We start from the raw sequence: 20,576 nt of genomic DNA, 5'->3' as shown, positions 1-20,576 counted from the left end.
TTACGGATCATAAGTGTTTTTCTTTGCCTAATATTAATACTGTTAATACAATTGCTGTTACTTGTGGTGCACTCTGTGTGCCTTTGAAATACCCCAAAAAAATCTTTTTTATTGCTGTGCTATTTTTAATAGTCTGAAGATGGGTTTCGTTGGGTGAGATCTGTGTTTTATTGCTTGCACTCTTGGAGCATTTAAATTCCACATGCAGGGTTTTGAGCAAATATAACACAAGTAGATGTACGTACATGGCAATAAGCTACAATTAAACATTTGTTTTAACAGCCACTATGAGTGTGCATTACGCAGTGATTTTCAACAAATGCACTTAACACAAGTATATACAGTATGCATGACAGTGGCATATAATTAATATTGTTCCAAGAGCCTTACCTACCATACCAGTGTAAAATTGCTTGTCGATTAGCACCACCTATTGTAAAGGTTTGAATGTGCTAACGGCGAACATTCGTTTAGCTTTCTATGGGAAAGGGCATTTTTCAGTGATTCACCTCTCATAATAGCGTCGCGTTTGGTGTGAAAAGGCCTTTATACTCTGTTATTGTAATTTATGATGATACTGATACAACTGCAAAGATGGGTGTATAAAAGAGTAATAATGGAAAAATACAGACAAAAGAATGATGATAAGAGAGGCATATTTTACTTTGGGCAGATGTGTGAATGGCTTTCACTGCAGATGGCACATGTGTGAATGTGCACTTATGAGTATTTGAGTAGATTTGATTCTTTTTGTAGACTAATTAGCTAAACTAAAAAAAAACTTAAACAAAGTAGTAGGTGGAGCTTCAGGTCACACCTACCGATGACGTGGACCAATGGCAGCAAGAAGGTATTTAGCAGCCGGTTAGAAGTTTTCCTAAAAGTTAGCCCAGAGAAGCTGTTTCGTATGAAGTATATCTGGGCCTTAATATGCAGAGACAACAATAGGTAAGCCATTCATAGGTAAATTTTCCCAAAAACTGTAAGCACTGTGTCTCTGTGGCATTATAAAATGTTCTGTTTGTTTTGAGAGACCCGCTAAGACCCACCCCCATCAACGTAACTCAACCAATGGTGTGAGTGGCGGGACTATCTGACTGTTTGAACAACAGAGAACATGGGGCGTATTCAGAAAGCTGTTTTGAAAACATTGTTTTATTCTGTTCGGTGGAGCTAGTGTCACACAAATGACATACTTCATGTTTAACTAGTTTATCAAAGCCAATAACTAAAAAATCAATATTCATTGTCAAATAATTTAGATTTAAGTGTCCGTTTACCTACAGATGAAAATTATGACATCATCCTAATGTCATTCCAAATCTATAAGACTATCTATCCTATGTAGAACACAACAGGAAAAGTTTGCAGAATGTTCACACATCTCTTTTCCATACAATGAAAGTGAATGGGGACTGAGGCTGTCAAGCTTAAAAAAAAAAAAGCACCATAAACCTACCATAAAAGCAGTTAATACGACTTGTGAAGTATAAATCAAGTCTTCTGAAACTAAACGATAGCATTGTGCGAGGAATGGACCAAAATTTAAATCAGTATTCACCGTAGCTTTCTTATCTCAGCCGCATATCTTCTGCATATTCAAACTTGCCGCAATGTATTCAGTCACTTGTTTGTGTTTCTGTGGAAGCTGACGGGCGTGCGACTCTTATTGAGTCATTGTAGCGCAAGATTCACACATACTCCGTGATCGGGGCGTGAGCAACGCATCGCGTTTGGGCTTTCACATTGGCTGTGTTGCTTTTCTAGTTTCCTACGGCAATGGTGTGCAGTCACGTATACTTGTTTATCAGCGTAAACTCTCTGCTATCATCTTTGGAACGCTCTTTTCTTTGTAAACAAGCAGCATAAAAGTACAGCTCCTATCTACTTGAATGAAGAAAGACTGAAATTTCCAAAACGGTTGGTCAGGATTACGATCAAAGAACATATTTAAAATCAGCAGTAAAATCTGACAACAGTAGTATTATAAATTGTGCCTCTTTAGCTGAAATCACGCACAAAAAAAAACAAAACAACAACAACACTTTTTATCAGGCTGGTTCAGCTAATGTGCATGTGTGTTCTTTAGCTGACTGACAGGTGATGTCTGTATCTAAAAGGCGATTGGCTCTTTTACCTGTACAGCGGGACTTCCTTTCAACATCTGTTCCAAATCCCCCAATTCATTTTAATACCAGTGGTCCATCTCTTCTAATCTGTCTCTCTCTATATAAAGCAAAACATTTAAATTATTAAATGTTGCACTCAGTAATTTTTTCCTCATTAAAAAAGATTTACTCCAAAAGAAATTGTAATTTTGAAACATATGTATAAAATCCTGAATACTCACTCAAGATGAGGACTGTAGTCATATCAGTAACTTTATAAAAGCTGCTTAAACCTGCATGGAGAGGGTCCACACATGGAGGCTGCCATGTTAGGATCACGTGACCAGCCGAACACTACTTGCTTGATCTCAGTAACCATCCTGTTATTGGACACTTTCACTCACTGATTAAAGTAATCATGTCTAAATGTGAATAGTGAATTTATACAATGGCATCTGTGACTGAAAACGATTGATTCTGAATGGTGCTGCATCCATGCTGCTAGGTGTCACTGTTAGTCCAAATGACACTAACAAAAAAGTTACTGAGTGCACCTTTAATTCTTTCCTTTAGTTATTTTGTGTTTGTTTGTATGCAGACCAATAAATTGTAGTGTATAGTAGGTTCGGTTTAAATAAAGTTTATTTGCTTTCGCGTCTTTTCTAAAATCTCCTGATTATTTTAGTTTTCTTCTGCACCCAGAACCGCTGAGTTCAGCGTGAATCGCAAAGGCAAAAATAGGCTTGGCGCTGAAACTATCCGCTCACTGCCGCATCTGGGACACTTCTGGGATGTGTCACCTCACAACTCATGCTCGCAATGTGAAGGGTGTAATCTGTTAACATGGGCGGTGAAACTAAAATGCACTGCTCACACCCCACTCATGGAGGATATGTGAAACCGACCTAAGGGAGAGACACATGTACCGAGCGTATTACTTGCATGTGATGTTAAACAAGGAGGAAATATAGTAATATAATAAAATATAGAAATACGTTTAATATATTATTTTGGATTTGTTGAGCGAGAAAAAAACTTTTCTGCGAAAAGTTTTTTTGAAAGTAATTTGAAATTAATAAGTAATCTGATTGCTTTTCGATGAAGTAATCAGTAAAGTCAGCAACCTGATTACAATTTAAGAGAAGTAATTGGTAATTTCTAGTGGATTACTTTTTAAGTAATTTACCCAACACTGGTCATTCACCTCATTGTATGGAAAAGGGTAGCGTGAAAATTCTACTAAACATATCATGTCTTACAGCTTAGCAATGGTATAAAGGTGAGTGAATCATGACAAGATTTCTATTTCTGGTGTACTATTCCTTTAATGTGTTTTGAACACTTGAATAACAATCACATACTTCACTAACTGAACCAATCATGTGCGCGACTGATACCCAATTTGTATTGATCTGCTCAAGTGTGTGTCTCCAAAAAATAAAATAAACGAATTCTTCCATATTAGGTCTTCTGAAAAACAGATTCAGTCTCCAAGTCTCCAAAGCAGATTTATAACGGATGATTTATAACTGTCAGAAAAGACAAGACTCCCTTAAAGACATTTAGCCACAGAGTTTGAGAAACTGACTGCCTCCACCAGACATGAATAATGACGCTCACTCTAAAACAGCAGCCATATTACACTAACTGTGCCAGACTGATGAACCATCTTATGGATCCTGATTTCAGCTCTGCTTTACATAACTGTGCCTTCTGGATATGTAATTATGAGCGTGCGTACAGAGAACAAGTCAACTAGAAACACTGGCGACGTGGGCGTTTTGTTGCAGGAAGTAGGAATTATGGAAAGTAACTTCACATGATCACATCATTAAAAATGGGTAATGTAACATTTAAAGCTCTCACTTTTGTGTTTTAATCTGGGGTTTTTCAACAGGGCATCCACTAATTATTGTTTGATCTCAAAATAATTTTATGAAAATATTAAAATATGCATTAACAAAAATATAGTTTTAAGTTAACTTCAACCAATGCTGAAGTTGAGAGGCTAAAGTTCAGCTAAATGTTCATTTTCCTTCCCATATTAAAATGTATATGACTCATTACAAATTTTTAATTTACTGGCTTTGCAATGTAAAAAAGTTTAAAGTCCCCTGTTTTAAACTGAAATGAATATTTACACCATTTTTATTTAAGGTAAATGGTTTTAATGTAAGTTGAATCAAAGAGGTCTCGAAAAGGTTGACAGTTGTAATACAATAGTTTTATGGTAAATACATTTCAGATAAATGCATTAAAATGGTCCTTTTAAATATAATGCCCAAACATGATCATAACGCCCTCAAGCATCTTAATGGCCTCGTAACTCAGTTTTCATGGAGCCACCCAGCAGTGTTAAGTACAAATTAGCGACTCAGCTACAATTACAAAGGAACAAAGCTTTATATCATGCCATTATTCTGGAACGTACAGCCAAGGGCTTATCGTATTGTTTTAATAATGGCATGTTTGTGTCACATGTAGTGACTTGAGATTGTGTTAACATGTTTACCGTACCAGAGACGCTACAGGAGTCAACTCTCCCGCGAAGCCAGCCAGCCGAGGGGTTAAAAGTCCATACAAACCCGATTAAGAATCAATTTGGGCCAGTGTCAGACAGTCTGGCGCCTGTCGAGGGGTGAACACTTTTGATCTGAAGCATTTTACTGTCTCGAAGGGCTGCCATTGCTGAAACGGTTTGAGGTGGGGCTAAAGTAGCTGTCATGAGCTTTTTTTACACGATCGCTGAATAAGAGCAGCTTGCTTATAGCTCACATATGAAGTTAAGAGCTGCAACTCGGAAAAGGAGGGGCGGGATTGAGAAACACATCCGCTCACACTTACTTCACTGCTTGCAGAAGCCATACATATGACAAATACTAATGGTATCTTTCAAATCCTGCCAGTTCCAACTCCAAGCAAAAACACTGATGCGTTTTAAAGCTGTGGCGTTTCTGACATTGTCATCTTTGCTTTATATCACAGAAGGCAGTTGAATGGAAATGTACTTTCACACTAAAGGAAGAAGGTAGCACTAAGGCTCTGTTCTAAAATCTGGTAAGCTGCCTTGCTGTTTACTGCTTTATAGGTGGCTGCCTTCTCAGGCAACATCCTAACTGAAATGGAACCTCGTTTATAATACAAGGCAGCAACTACTCTTTGTGTGAAGTGCACGGGAGACTCGACTCACAATTGATTTCAATAGAGTTTAGGATTGCCAACTGTCCTGTATTAAACAGGCAAAACACTTAAGGGGGACATCCTACCCCATCCCCAAAAGGATGGATAAATGCTCAAGGGGGACCCCTGGGTCTAGGGTTACCAATTTTACATTACAAGAATATGGGATGCATGAGCATTTTGAGTGCTTCAATACGGGATGTCTCCGTTAGGATCCCCTCTGAGCATTTCGTTGTCCAACCAGGCGTGGGGATTGTGTCCCCTCTGAGCATGGACAATGCAGGATGTTTCGCCGTCTGACTCATGAAAGGCTGCCAACTTGTAAGTCCCGTATTAGCTGCGACGTCCCGTTTTTGGCCGAAATTCAGATGTCCCACAGGCCTATTGTTCCATATTTAAGCGGCAAAATTCTCAAATGGGACATACCCCCTCACTACCCACCCTCAAACAGACATAGAAATGCTCAATGGGGACCTCTGGGTGTAGAGTTGCCAATCTTCCGGCACACGAATATGGGGCACCTGAGCATTTTGAGCGCTTCAATACGGGACGTTTCTGTTAAGATTCCGTGCAAGCATTTCATCATTCGACCGGGGCTGGGGGTGGTGTCCCCCTTGAGCATGGACAATACAGGATGTTTCACCGTCCAATTCAGGCGTATTTTGGCGAAACGCTCAAAAGTAACATCCCTCCCCACCCCAAACGGATGGAGAAATGTTTGATGGTGACCCTTTGGTCAAGGTTTGCCAATTTTGATTTTAAGCGCTTCAATACGGGGCATTTCAGTGTCAGACCGAAAGGAGTGTGGGGGGACCCACAAGCATTTTTGAGGCTTCAATATGGTACACAACACCCTCAACGTGGGACGTTTACAGCGTTCCGCCACGTTTTTCACCTCTGGGGGGGGGGTGACCTCCTCAAGTGTTTCGCTGCCTTAATACGGGACAATAGGGTGGTGAAATATTAATTTAGGCAAAAATATGGGACGTCCTTTTTTTCACTGAGCTCATTACAATGCATTCAGGGATTGGCTTCTCGGTAAAGCATATATGCGACAATAGCTTGGAATTTGATTAACAGAACCTGTCTTAGACGGCAGGATATTCATGCTTCCTGCTTTTGGAACAACCTTCACATAAAGGGGGTAGCTGTTCACTTACAATGCTGCCTATGTAGGCATCTCACAAGGCTTTGGAACATAGCTGATGTATGAAAAGTGAATTAGGCCTATTATCCCATGCACCAGTGAAACACAATCTCCTTTTCCATGACAGTTAGGGAAAATGTAGAGGTGTCTCGAAACAGCTGCTATTGTAAAACTGCATGTGAAGCGTAGCTTTACTAGAGTTCTGTTCCATAGCAGCTATAACACTGACTGAGAAACCTTCCATCTGGAGCTCTCAATTTAAACACTTTTTTTCAGGAAAACACAAAGGAATTCTGCAGCCACTCTTTTAAAATCTGCAACAGTCACATGACACAGTTCTGCTAGAAGATCTAACCAACAGTGTGCAATCACTATTTGGCCCCAAAATTTTGTCTTATCCCTCAGTTTGTAAAAAAATAAAAAATAAATAATAAAAAAATAAAAGCATGTTCTGAAATGCACTTACTATAGAAGTCCATGGGGTATCTGTTTTATGCTTGTCCCATGCTTTTCTTTTTTTTTTACACATTAAGATATGAGTCTAAATTACTTGGTTTACTCAACATCATGCCACAGATGCTGTTGATAAAGCTTAACTTGTATTAATGTAGAATACTCCTTTAAAGAGCCCAATAATTGATGGCACTCTGGTTTGTCATTGTCTTTAGTAATTACTCAAAAAAAAAAAATTATGACCATTTTTTTAATCTTAACTGTAATTGTAAAAACACACATAAAGTTAATTAACAGACATATTTGCAAAGTAATTTTTGGCATTGTAATCATTGTTCATTTTCAAGCATCCAGCATATAGGCCATTTTCTTTTCTTCTCAGTAATCTTATTCTTGATGGGTTTCATAATGGGTTTGGATTTGCATTTGTCATTGAAATTACATTTGCATGTTTGAGCACCTCACCAGAGCAGCTACTTCACAGACTTCTGTATTTAATAAAACTCATTTTATAACTGGTCGAATCTGAGCAGTAGAAATTCCTGTTATTGAAACTTGAAAGACGAAAAGTTAGATTACAGGTCCCGCTGAGGATACTCACTAAAACATTTATGAAAATGTCGTTGAGATCATCTAATTAGTCCTGAATAATTCAGTTGCAATAGAGTATACATTTAAGCATGCAGAAAAATATGGGTCACACTGCAGCGTTTTCATGTTAAGTAATTGCAAAAGCATCAAGTAATAATGAAAAACACGCATTTAACATGTAAATATTTGTGGAACTGCTCGTAAACACAGTTTGTTAGTAATATTACTATTGCAGTTAATTATTAGTAGTTCTTTTAAAGGCAAGCGTCACTATAATTATTGCTCATATGCAGGGTAAGGCATTTGAACAAACCCCAAAAAGTATTATACATTGTCCCACAAAGGAATTATTTTTGTTAAATGACATAAATTGCACCTTAAATCATGTGGCTTGTTCAGCATAGTTCTGTTATTATCAATCAGAGTGATAATTTCCTCCTGGCAAACAGATTAAAAAAAGGTAAATAAAATAAAAAAAATAAAAAAAAACATAGACTTACATTGAAGTAAGGACGAGCCATATGTAGAGACGAAAGAATATCAGAGAATATCAGTCACAGTGCACTGATGCATCGATCTGATGCAAAAAATTCAATGCATCGATTATTTTTTTTTTAAATAGATGATTTGTATTTTTATCAATTATTACACATAATAAATAATGCTATATGCATAACACATTCATTTTCTTTGCCAAAATACAATTTTTAACATATTTTAAGTTTACACAATCCACAAATTCCAATCCCCATTCAATTTCTGGAGCAGTCACGAGAGCGCCAGACAGACAGGTGAAAAAACAGTGCGAGTGAGGGTGAAGAGGTGAAAATGCAGGTCATGGCATCCAGCTCTACTTTTAGTCAGGAAAAATTTTACTGATCCCTCCTCATGCGAAATCGGATGTTTGGAAACTTTTTGGATTTAGAAAGAAGGGCAGCACTCTGGACAAAAACGGTTGCAATATGCAAAATATGCCGAACAGAAATTAAGTACAAGGGGAACACAAGGGAAGGCATGAGGCATGCAGTCAGCAAACTTCTAAGGACGTTACATCTACTTCAACATTGTCTTTTTCTATTTTTCGGCAAAAATGACCAAACAGTGCTAAGCGGGCTTTGGTAGTGACTGCTGCAATTGCAACAATCAAATGCAAAGACCTTCGGCCTTATAGTGTGGTGGAGAATGACGGATATGGCAAACTGATGCAAGTGTTGGAACTGAGGTATCAGCTGCCAAGCAGACCATATTTTAGCCAGACTTGCATTCCAGCATTGTATGATGAGGTAAAGGTGCACGTTAGTCAGTCTTTGGGGAGTGCTGAAAGTGTTGCTTTAACTACAGACGGCTGGACATCTTGCTCATCTGAAGGCTACATCACAATAACATCACACCATATTTTGCCTGACTGGACCATGATGCACACACTGGGAAGAATATAGGTGAGTTTTTAAAGGATGCATGACGCGAGTGGCGTATTCAAGACAAAGACACTGCACTTGTAACTGACAATGCAAGAAACATGACAGTGGCAGCTGTGGAAGCAGGACTTTCCCCCCATGTAAGGTGTTTCGCCCACACTTTAAATCTTGCCACCCAGAAAGCTTTGATGTGTAACAGGGCCCAACATCTGCTTGGCAAAGTAAGGAGAATTGTTTTGTTTTTTCATCGAAGCACAAGGGCAGCAGACGTTTTAAAGGTGAAGCAGAAAATGCATGGTGAGTCTCCTCTCATCGCCGAGATGAAGTCAATAATGGTAAAAGACCTAAAGGACCGCTATGACGATGTACTTCGTGTTGCTTCAGCCCTTGACCCTCGCTTTAAGAAGTTGCCCTTTTTGAGTCAAGAAGAGAGGACCCTGACCTACGAGACTGTGTCATCAGAGGCAGCTGGTCTTAGAGAGAGAAAAGTAAGTAGATGCTAACATTTTAATGTGATAAATTGTTAATTTATGTTGGCCTGTCAGGAAAGATAGTGAAACATCACTGGAAACATAATCTTAATAAACTTGTATTGAAATATATTTAATATTCAATAACATTATATATTAGATGACTGCTGAAGCCTGTGCCCCATCCACATCTGCTGAAGCCTGTGCCCACTCCACATCTGCTGAAGCCTGTGCCCCAACTACATCTGCTGAAGCCTGTGCCCCATCCACATCTGCTGAAGCCTGTGCCCACTCCACATCTGCTGAAGCCTGTGCCCACACCACAACTGCTGAAGCCTGTGCCCACTCCACAACTGCTGAAACCTGTGCCCACACCACAACTGCTGAAGCCTGTGACCCATCCACATCTGCTGACGCCTGTGCCCACTCCACAACTGCTGAAGCCTGTGACCCATCCACATCTGCTGAAGCCTGTGCCCACTCCACATCTGCTGAAGCCTGTGCCCCATCTACTTCTGCTGAAGCCTGTGCCCCATCCACATCTGCTGAAGCCTGTGCCCACTCCACATCTGCTGAAGCCTGTGCCCACACCACAACTGCTGAAGCCTGTGCCCACTCCACACCTGCTGAAGCCTGTGCCCACACCACAACTGCTGAAGCCTGTGACCCATCCACATCTGCTGAAGCCTGTGCCCACTCCACATCTGCTGAAGCCTGTGCCCCATCTACTTCTGCTGAAGCCTGTGCCCCATCCACATCTGCTGAAGCCTGTGCCCACTCCACATCTGCTGAAGCCTGTGCCCACACCACAACTGCTGAAGCCTGTGCCCACTCCACACCTGCTGAAGCCTGTGCCCACACCACAACTGCTGAAGCCTGTGCCCACTCCACAACTGCTGAAGCCTGTGACCCATCCACATCTGCTGACGCCTGTGCCCACTCCACAACTGCTGAAGCCTGTGACCCATCCACATCTGCTGAAGCCTGTGCCCACTCCACATCTGCTGAAGCCTGTGCCCCATCTACTTCTGCTGAAGCCTGTGCCCCATCCACATCTGCTGAAGCCTGTGCCCACTCCACATCTGCTGAAGCCTGTGCCCACACCACAACTGCTGAAGCCTGTGCCCACTCCACACCTGCTGAAGCCTGTGCCCACACCACAACTGCTGAAGCCTGTGCCCACTCCACAACTGCTGAAGCCTGTGACCCATCCACATCTGCTGATGCCTGTGCCCACTCCACAACTGCTGAAGCCTGTGCCCACTCCACATCTGCTGAAGCCTGTGCCCACTCCACCTCTCAATCACAGGTGTCACAAAGTGGCCTGACAGGTTAGTATTCAGTTTAGTTTTTTTTAAATGGGTGTGTGGTTTTCTAGTAGCAAAAAACTTGGAAAAATATGTTTTAATTCTAAAAATATTATTATTATTATTATTATTATGTTTTTTATCATTTACCCTGCTCATAGCATAATTCAAAGTTACAATCATTGTATGTTTTATTTCCGAAGAGCCAGACGATGCTCCTGTTCCAAGAAAGAAATCCAAGGTGCTAGATGACCTATCTGGTGATGAGTTCTTCCAATTAACCTCAGAGACTGTTAAGACTTCCAAAGACATTGCTACAACAAGTTCAAAAAGTATCAAGAGAAAAATTCTCTCCTATTGAATGGTGACTGTTTGGAATGGTGGAAAAGGTATGAATTCGAGTTCCCCTTGCTCTCCACTTTAGCAAAACGCTATTTGTGTATATCAGGTGCTAGTGTGCCAGAAGAATGTGTCTTCAGTATTGCTGGAGACATTGTTAATGCACAAAGAAGTACTCTCACTCCAGAGCACATGGATCAGTTAGTTTTTCTGAAATCAAACCTGGGAAAGAAACAAAGGCATTGTGTCGACACTTAGCTTTGAATGACAACTCCCTTGATCTGGTTCCAAATGATAAGCCACATTTTAAGAAGTTGGAAAGACCTGTTACTGTTTATAGACTTGCTATTTTGAGTTTCTGAATGTTGTTCTCACTGGCAGCCCTGTGGGTATTTTTGTTCTTGTTTACTGGTGTATTGTCACCTTTGCACTTTGCCGTTGTTTGACACTGTATGGTAAGTACAAAGAACTTGCCAAAATATGAGCTTTATGTGCTCATATTATAAAGCATTAATGTCTGAAGTGGAGTAATTTTACTTTGCATTGCATTTTTGTTTTAGAGTTCAACAGTGGATCCTCAATTCAAACATTGTTATTCTGGTTCTACTTTGGTTAAAACCCAGAGCACTTGAAAATAAATGTGCTGTGAATGTAAAACCTGATGTCTGAGTATTCTCACTATGTTGTATGTTGTGAAAACTGTTACATTTGTGCTTCCATCACATTTTGGAAAATAGCAAGAATCATTCCAATATAATCGAATTGAAACTAATTGAATCAAATCGTGGCCAAATTTCAGATTTCATGATGCATCGTAATCGTAAGGTAAATAATCGTAATCTAATCGAATCGTCGTCTGAGCAAATATTTACACCCCTACTAGCAACACCCTAGAAACCAACTAGAACACCCTAGCAACCCCATAACAACATAGTTTAAACCTCAGCATCTGCAGAGCAATGACAAGCACAACTCACATTTCTTTCAGATAATATAAATAAAGTATGTAGTTGTTAATTCTGTAAAATCCTAATTGTTCACTGTTATGAATGGAGTTCATTAAGGTTATGTCATGAGAGGATTCAGCCCTGGTTTGTTTTGTGTGTCTTTGGTGTTGTTGCGTGTGTGGCATTAATTATACGCCGGCTTTGCTCAGTAACGCTTATTCACAGACGCTGCCTGATTAACGCGACACCTGCACGCTATCTCCTTTCCCCTATATAAGCAGCCCTTTGTGTGAGTTGTGTTTGTCGGATTGTTCTCGTGTGCTGTGCTTTTTTTGTTCTCTCTCTCATGCTCACTGTTTTTCCTTGTTTTTTTTTTAGTTGGATTTACCTTTACCTGTTTTCCTGTGCTCCAGTCTAATATCTCTCTCAGTACTCTCTGCATTTGGTCTTCTCTGCCTTCATCATCCCACCTCACTGCAGTCATTGCCTGCCAAGCTTCGTCATAATCATCATCTTCGCCATTGGACTTCTCTTGCTGTTTTTCGCCTGCTGTGTTTACCACTCAACTATTCATTAAATAACATTTGAACTGTTACCTGCATCTGGGTCCTCTATTTATCCTGACAGGTTAAGGATGACATTGCGATCCTTGCACTAATATCTATGAACTCAAGTACATATATCTTCATGATTATATTATAGGTGAAACTGAATGAAGTTGTACAAGGTGTACGAGTTATGTCAAAAATGAGTGTTTTGCACACAAGGTCTTTATCAAGTAGGAAACTTAAGTGCACCCCACAGCATATGTTTTGAATTACTGGAGATTCTACATTATATGTAGACAATAGATGATGACTTATATGAGGCTTTCTCTATGAAACTGTCAGTACGGTAATGAGTCCACCTGGTAAATGATGGGAAAGATTGTTTGCCCCTCTGTCTGCTAGTCAAATGATTTATCTCATCAGTGTGTGCCTTGTCTTTACTGTATGCAGGCCGTCTCAGATCCTGATTCTAATATTAGATAAAGCCCCGTAAATCTGCCTTGAGCTGCAGAACACATTTGTTTTGGTGGCATACCAATGTTCCCTAAGCCACAACTAAACTTGTTTATTTGCATTGCTCTCCCATCATGACTTCATGTGAGATGCTTCCAAACAAATGCTGGAGATATTTTTCTTTCTCTTTTCAGCGCATTTTTGGTCCATTTTTGAAAATAAATCCACTAAAGGTGAAGCAAATGTCCTGTTGCTTGCCGTGGCTGGTGAGGACAAAAGCTCTGATTAACATAAAATAAATACCCTCTATTGTGTGTTGCTTTATTGCAATACATCTGGTTGTTGAGATATGGTGTAATGCACAGATCTGTTATTTTAATGCATATCCTATTTTTGGATTGCCACAGTTGACATTGACTGAAAGGTGAAGTTATCATTTTTTCCATGTTGTAATTATGGCTCTAAGACATTAGTGTGATTAATTCTTTAAAAAATAACATGTTAAAATATTTAATTAAATTAATAATGCCTCCTGACTATGTATTCATTTCCTAATAAGAAACTGTAATACTATCGGAGCATTCATGCTTGAAGTACCACTTTTGTTGTTTTTCGAGTAGCAGTCAGCAGGGGTCAGTCAGCACAACTCCAGCTGTACACACTGGTTGTACAGGCAACAGCAATCCACACTAACTCAAGCCTCACAGAGCACAAACAGAATGCAGGGGACACGAGATGCCTTTTTAAAAATTTAAAACTACATTTGACACAATGTTCTAAATATGTGGCATTTATGGCAAGAGACTCTGAAAATCAATAAGACGCGACACAACCAAAGTGAGGCATCCATCAGACGCATGTATACATACAGTAGAGAAAATCAACAAAAATAATTAATACCACACAGTTTTATTATAAATATTAGGAATGTCCCAATACCATTTTTTTGAGAGTGAGTAGGAGTACGGATGCTTCGTTTTGGTACTCGCCGATACCGAGTACGATACCTGTTTGTTTGTTTTTTCTTTAGTTTTTTTCCATATCAACAGTTTATTTCAATTTTATCAAAATAGTGTTTAAATAAATTAATCCATTAAAACTTTAATTAAATGAAAATGTAACATTTAATTTTCAACATAATATTGTATCATTTTTTACCAAATGAAGCGATTTTATACAAAACCGCAGCACAATCCAAAATACAACATTGGACTTATTTTTGTAAAATAAAGTGCTGCATTAAGGAGCATCACAGATGTGAGATATTGCTTAAATATAATACTATTACTATTGATTTATTTATTAGTAGTAGTAGCAGTAGTATATTACAGTCAATTTTCCATGACTATACAATAGTGATCTATTTCCGTCTTATGTTTTTCCATAAAAAATTTATTTGGAAGTTTTCTGTGTAGTTTTTCAATCCAGAAAAGCCAGTCGCTATGTGACTCAAAGAGATTAATAAACTGGCAAAAGGCTGCTGTTTAATTAAATTAATATATAGTCTGTGTGTGCCTCACACTAAAAAGTGAATTAGCTCTTTGTTCGCTGTCATCTATTACAAACAGAGAATGCGTGATGCTCATGATGGTGTTTTCCGTGTATCAGTCAATGATCTCTAAAAGGAATGAGCACTCTGTGTTTTTATGTCTGCACAACAATATCTCATTAAATCGCAGTCTTTACGGTTTAATAATCACACTGACATGGCGTGATTTTTTTTTTTTTTGTGCACTGAATGTTCGTGGAATGACATTCGTACGTCAGATGTATCTGTTTTTGATATCGGAATATTTTTATGTGTACAAGCAAGTACATGAGCGCAGTATCGGACCCGATTCCGATACAAGTATCGTTATTGGGACATCCCAAATAAATATAATTTTTTTATTATTTATATATATACTGTATATACAGTTGTGCTCAAAAGTTTGCATACCCTTGGAGAATTGAAAATATATGTACCATATTTAAAGAAATGAGTGAGCAGGCAAAACACATTTCTTTTATTTCTTATGGGATTCATATTCAACTGTAGGTTATAACAGAATGGTACAATCATAAAACAAAACATGACAACAAAGAAAAATATGAAATGACCCCTGTTCAAAAGTCTGCATACCCTTAGTTCTTAATACTGTGTATTGCCCCCTTTAGCATCAATGACAGCGTACAGTATTTTGTAATAGTTGTCTATGAGGCCCCAAATTCTTGCAGGTGGTATAGCTGCCCATTCGTCTTGGCAAAATGCCTCCAGGTCATGCGAAGTCTTTGGTCGTCTTGCATGAACCACATTTTGAGATCTCCCCAGAGTGGCTTGATGATATTAAGGTCAGGAGACTGTGATGGCCACTCCAGAACCTTCACCTTATTCTGCTGTAACCATTGGAGGGTCAACTTCGCCTTGTGCTTAGGGTCATTGTCATGCTGGAAAGTCCAAGAGCGTCCCATGCGCAGCTTTCGTGCAGAAGAATGCAAATTGTCTGCCAGTATTTTCTGATAACATGCTGCATTCATCTTGCCATCAATTTTCACCATTCACCATACTTCACAGTGGTTATGGTATTCTTTTCACTATAGGCCTTGTTGACCCCTCTCCAAACATAGCGCATATGGTTGTGACAATAAAGCTCTATTTTGGTCTCGTCACTCCAAATTACAGTGTGCCAGAAGCTGTGAGGCGTGTCAAGGTGTTGTCGGGCATATTGTAACCGGGCTTTTTTGTGGCATTGGCGCAGTAAAATTCTTTCTGGCAACTCAACCATGCAGCTCATTTTTATTCAAGTATTTTCATATTGTGCTCCTTGAAACAACCACACCATATTTTTCCAGAGCAACCTGTATTTCTCCTGAGGCTACCTGTGTGTTTTTCTTTGTATCCCGAACAATTCTTCTGGCAGTTGTGGCTGAAATCTTTCTTGGTCTACCTGACCTTGGCTTGGTATCAAGAGATCCCTGAATTTTCCACTTCTTAATAAGTGATTGAACAGTACTGACTGGCATTTTCAAGGCTTTGGATGTCTTTTTATATCCTTTTCCATCTTTATAAAGTTCCATTACCTTGTTACGCAGGTCTTTTGACAGTTCTTTTCTGCTCCCCATGGCTCAGTATCTAGCCTGCTCAGTGCATCCACATGAGAGCTAACAAACTGGTACTTGAAGGCTGCCGACACCTTATCTAGAGCTCTGACAAGCTGTTTCATAAGGCCCAATTTGATGTGCAGTGGTGGCATCAGCACCTTCCAGGGGTCCACCAGTGGCTCCCACTTGACGTTGTTCCTCCCCACAGACAACTCGATCCGCTGTGGCCAGTCCTGCCTGTGGTAGTGCGCCTTGGTGTCCCTGCTGTCCCAAAGGCATCCCAAAAAAACATTTTAAAATTACAAACTTTTACAATTTTAAAAATTAACACATTTTATAACATAGAATTCCGAGCAACATAGAAGTCCATCTTACCTTCCAGAGTTTTTTTGCAGTGCTCGCAGGTGAAATGAGGTGCCCAGGGTTTGTCTTGATCCCCGACAGGCATGCCGAAATATGCCTTGTAGGCCTCACACATCTTAGCAGATGCTTCCACGGAGTACTTTTTCGCTCTCGTTTTGATAAATTGGCCGCAGACTTAGCAAAATGCATCTGCCAGATGCTTGCAGCCTCTTGATGCCATCTCAGAAAAATGCAGATATGTATCCACTTAGGCAGCTGGAACTAAACTGAACTGGTGGGCTTAAGGCCCCTGTATTTATACTGCTATTTATATTACTGGAAAGTTCTAGAAAGTTCTAGAAGTTACTCCAAGTTTACGCAGCACTGAATCTATCTGGAATGTTCTGGAAAATGGTTAAATTTCAAAATATCACTATCCTGGTCACAAAAGCAAAGTTTGTGGGGAATAATAGCCATTTTCTATACTTTTGAGGCATAAGCAAATAGGAAATAACACTTACTACCCAGGAACCCCAAAAAAATAAAAAATAAATAAATAATTTGTTACACAGTGTAATTATGTATTTGCTCTGAAATGACTCGAAAGTGATTTATCCAAACCATCAATCCAATTTAGCAAAGTATATTCCATTTATTAAAGGCATTAAATAAAAATCTATTTAAAAATAATAAAGTAATGTTTCCTCACAGATTTTCATTAGATTAAGGGAGAAATGTGATCTGATCATTTTCATTGATATGCACATTTATCTTTTATATTCAGTATATAGTAGCTTAATAAAAAGCATTATTTACCTTCATTTATTTTTTAATTAAAAAAATTCTGTGAATGAGCAAGGTGGAGCTTTTATTTTAACGCATCACATTCACCTGCAGTTTTTATTTTGACACAGAAAGTGTATTTTTCACAGTGTTCCGCATCTGGCGAAACGCTTTCATCTCCTCCTTTTCTGTTATACAGCCTCACCTTTGTAGATTTGTATAATAATTTGTAGCAGTTACTAATGTTTGGAATTGCAAATGCTTAAACCTGCAGTACTTTTTTCCATGTTATCACTTTGATAACATTATTAAAGATATATGTTAATTTGTACAACCTTCACATTGCTTTCCTTCAAAGGAGACAATAAGTTTACTCGTAATTGCTGCAGTGTGGACAGAGAGTTTCAAAAACAAAATTGCCATTTTCAGATGTATCCGTAATTAATGTGGACATAGACTTAGACAGGCATTTGGCCGTTCACACGTTTAGTCACAAGTTACTGTGAAGCAATAGCGCTCTTCACAGAATGAGTGTAGAAAAGCAGCTGGCTGTTGGTCAGACAGCCCTTGAATACTGAATTGAATTGGTAATGTTACTACCACTACTCTAGTATGACTGGTGTTGTTTAAGTATTTAACGTTTTAATATCAACTTGGTTTTCATTGAAAATGAATTCCGTGAACTGGGCGGTCAGCTGTTGAGGTACTGAATCCTCAGATATTGTAAATCTGTTCTGTTTGTCTCTCTCTGTCTCTTGTTCACTCTCTCTTTCCTCCCTCCACGTCTCCTCCCCCGTCTTTCAAAGTTTCTTTGCTGGGACACCAATGAGCAGCATCTGTTTCTATTTGGCCCCATCCTCTGCACAAAAGTGATCGCCACCCGCACAACAGGGTCTTTCTGCTACCTCCACCCTCGTGCATGGCCAAACACACACTCATGACAATAAGCCATGAACCCTTTTACTTCCTGCTCCCCAGAACCAAATATCTTTAAACCCAAACAGAACCGCTGCCAACTTACAGATGGGTTACAGTGCTTTCATGGACTATCAGGCCATGCACATTGGAGATATTTACCATATCAGAAGCTTTTATCTTTAAAGTGTTTTATGTGGATGGACGAATGATGAGTCCTGCGATGTTTTTTTAAAACTTCTGGAGTTCCCATGCTGGACACTTGTTGGATGCTTTTCCTTCAATATCTTGTCCAACTCATACATTAAAAAAAAAAAAAAAACAATAACGACAACAACATCAGTAATACTAATATTATTTACAATTTTTGTTATGTAAAGTAATTTATAAATAAAATTGTATGTATATTTTAGACATAGGCACAATTTATGTGCATCTGCAAAACAAAATTTCAGTCATTTTAGCATAAGCTTTTAGATCAAAAGATTTTTTTTTTTTTTTTTTTTTAAATCAAAAGTAACTTTTGACTGGTGATGTATGCAAAATACTTTCGGGTATATTTGACAATGGCCTTTTGCTCAAGATTATGAGGAGGAATAATTTATTGGTGCAATCTCACCTTGACATTGTTATGATGCTTTTGCCTGCGACTGAAATGCAAATGATATGAGCCATTTGGAACAATGACTTTGCATTGCCATATTCATATAGATTTGCAGTGGCAGTGTGCATTGATATATTAACACTGAATGTCAATTGCTTCAAGCGCAAAACTGCCATTTATGCAACAGACACTAAACCAGTTTATCTTCCAATAGGCAAAAGATTTAACACTAAAACAACTTTATTGTTCTGAAAATCAAACTCTTAAGGACAGCTTTTTTCTAAAGTATTTCTCAGGGGTCATCGCCATGTCAGCACGTGACAGACATTTTGGTTTAAATGCATTTTTTATTTATCATGGATACAAAAACAAACAAAAAATGGATGTTTGCCAGAACAGAAGTGTGAACTGAAAGTGTGTTATTTAATCAAGTCTATTGAAAGCATTTACTCTCAATTTCTTTGAAAGTATCACCTGCGGTAAATGTTAGTTTAGTCCAAATCATCATTTTTATGTCATTTTTATGTTCTTTTAGACTGATGAAACTAGACATTAACATAACTTGCTCTGTTCTTCCCTCTTTTGCTTATAACAAACCACTCCTTTTCAACGGACAACATGACACCTGATTTTGCTCTCTTGCACCACTTCACACTGTGTTGCCTTTGCTGTTGTTGATTTAAGTTGCTTCGTTGTCAGACCACACCTCATACACTCCATTAACCCGTTATCTCTCACAAAGACAAAAAACCCTTCTCTCATGTTGAGTTAAAAGTGTGTTTTGCTGCCATTTATCTAGTAAGATCAACTCACAGTAAATAAATGTCTTGATTGGAGCTACAGTTTTGATTGCAGCTCCTCAAAGCCAGATTATTGATCATACAGCAGTTTATTCTGGCCAAGAACCGCTGCTCACTTTGTCAGGAAGCGCCATCTGACTGATATATAAAGTGATCAATTACAGCTTATTTAGTTTTGTTGTTTAGGGGTGGGTCTAATCTATCTGAGATACATTATACCACAATAGACCGTCAACGATGACATATAAACCTTTAAAGACAGACCTATACCAAAAAAAGGATTTTTGACGGTTGTTCGATTTACTTAATTAAAAGTAAAAATAAAGCAACACAACTCTAGTACAAATTGTCACAACATCACAATGCATTGCATTCTATCCATTTAAATTTGTAAAATGGAAGTTTACTTGAATAACTTTTTTTGTTTGTTAATGTATTGATAAAACTGGGCAGGGGATTTCCATTTCCCAGCATGCTTTGCATTGGACTTCATTGTTAGAATTTTGTTTTTGAGCATGAGATGAATATAAAGGGAGATACTTGTTAGTGTTTAATGTTTTATGTTGAGATTTAGAAGAGTTTCTGTTATGTTGGAGTTTTGAGGGTTAACATTATGGTGAAGAGTGGAGCTTGAGCTAATGATGAGGACAGGTAGATGTCACACATTAATCTGATTGTTTGCTTCACTAAGCAATTGCTGTACTAACCATATAATAGTTACTAAACTACACTCTGTAGTGTTTCCAACCAGCATGTATTTAGCATGCTAACAGTCACTTTCACTAGTTAGTATATAAAGAAATAACAGAGATTTATTTGAGTTACACTGATTGCACACGTCTAATTATGATGGGTTTACCCAATTCAACTTGGTTCTTTCTACACAAAGGAGATTAGTCATTTTAAGTTAAAGCTGCAAAATGTAAGATTTTTTTGGGTAAAAATGAACAAATTGCCATTATTGATTGAGTACATAAACAACAGTGTCCTTACCTTACCCCGATTCACTACGGTAAGCCTATAAAAATTATTTGTAATTTGAGCTGTAGGGTCCGATTTGGCGCAAAATCGTTGGCTTATGACGTACATC

General features: G+C 38.6%; 1 protein-coding gene across 1 annotated transcript; it reads left to right on the top strand.

Annotated features, from left to right (window-relative positions):
* The first annotated feature begins 9,137 nt into the window (after window positions 1-9,137).
* Window positions 9,138-11,414, top strand: LOC127442184 (uncharacterized). Its single transcript, XM_051700029.1, has 4 exons — window positions 9,138-9,385; window positions 9,528-9,674; window positions 9,757-10,698; window positions 10,878-11,414. The coding sequence occupies exons 1-3, from the start codon at window positions 9,188-9,190 to the stop codon at window positions 10,693-10,695; spliced, it is 1,284 nt and encodes a 427-aa protein (XP_051555989.1). The 5' UTR covers window positions 9,138-9,187; the 3' UTR covers window positions 10,696-10,698; window positions 10,878-11,414.
* Window positions 11,415-20,576: the final 9,162 nt, after the last annotated feature.

This window comes from Myxocyprinus asiaticus, chromosome 6 (genome assembly GCF_019703515.2).
Source record: "Myxocyprinus asiaticus isolate MX2 ecotype Aquarium Trade chromosome 6, UBuf_Myxa_2, whole genome shotgun sequence".
Lineage (NCBI taxonomy): Eukaryota > Metazoa > Chordata > Actinopteri > Cypriniformes > Catostomidae > Myxocyprinus > Myxocyprinus asiaticus.
Note: the sequence above shows the minus strand (reverse complement) of the source record. Positions and strands in the feature narration are given on the sequence as shown.

Bases quoted from the DNA above. Each gene is read 5' to 3' on its own strand.
- LOC127442184 (XM_051700029.1), top strand. From the start codon at position 9,188: ATGCATGGTGAGTCTCCTCTCATCGCCGAGATGAAGTCAATAATGGTA. The intron at 9,386-9,527 runs GTAAGTAGATGC...ATTATATATTAG, and splicing joins CTGGTCTTAGAGAGAGAAAA to ATGACTGCTGAAGCCTGTGC. The intron at 9,675-9,756 runs GCCTGTGCCCAC...CAACTGCTGAAG, and splicing joins CCCACTCCACATCTGCTGAA to CCTGTGACCCATCCACATCT.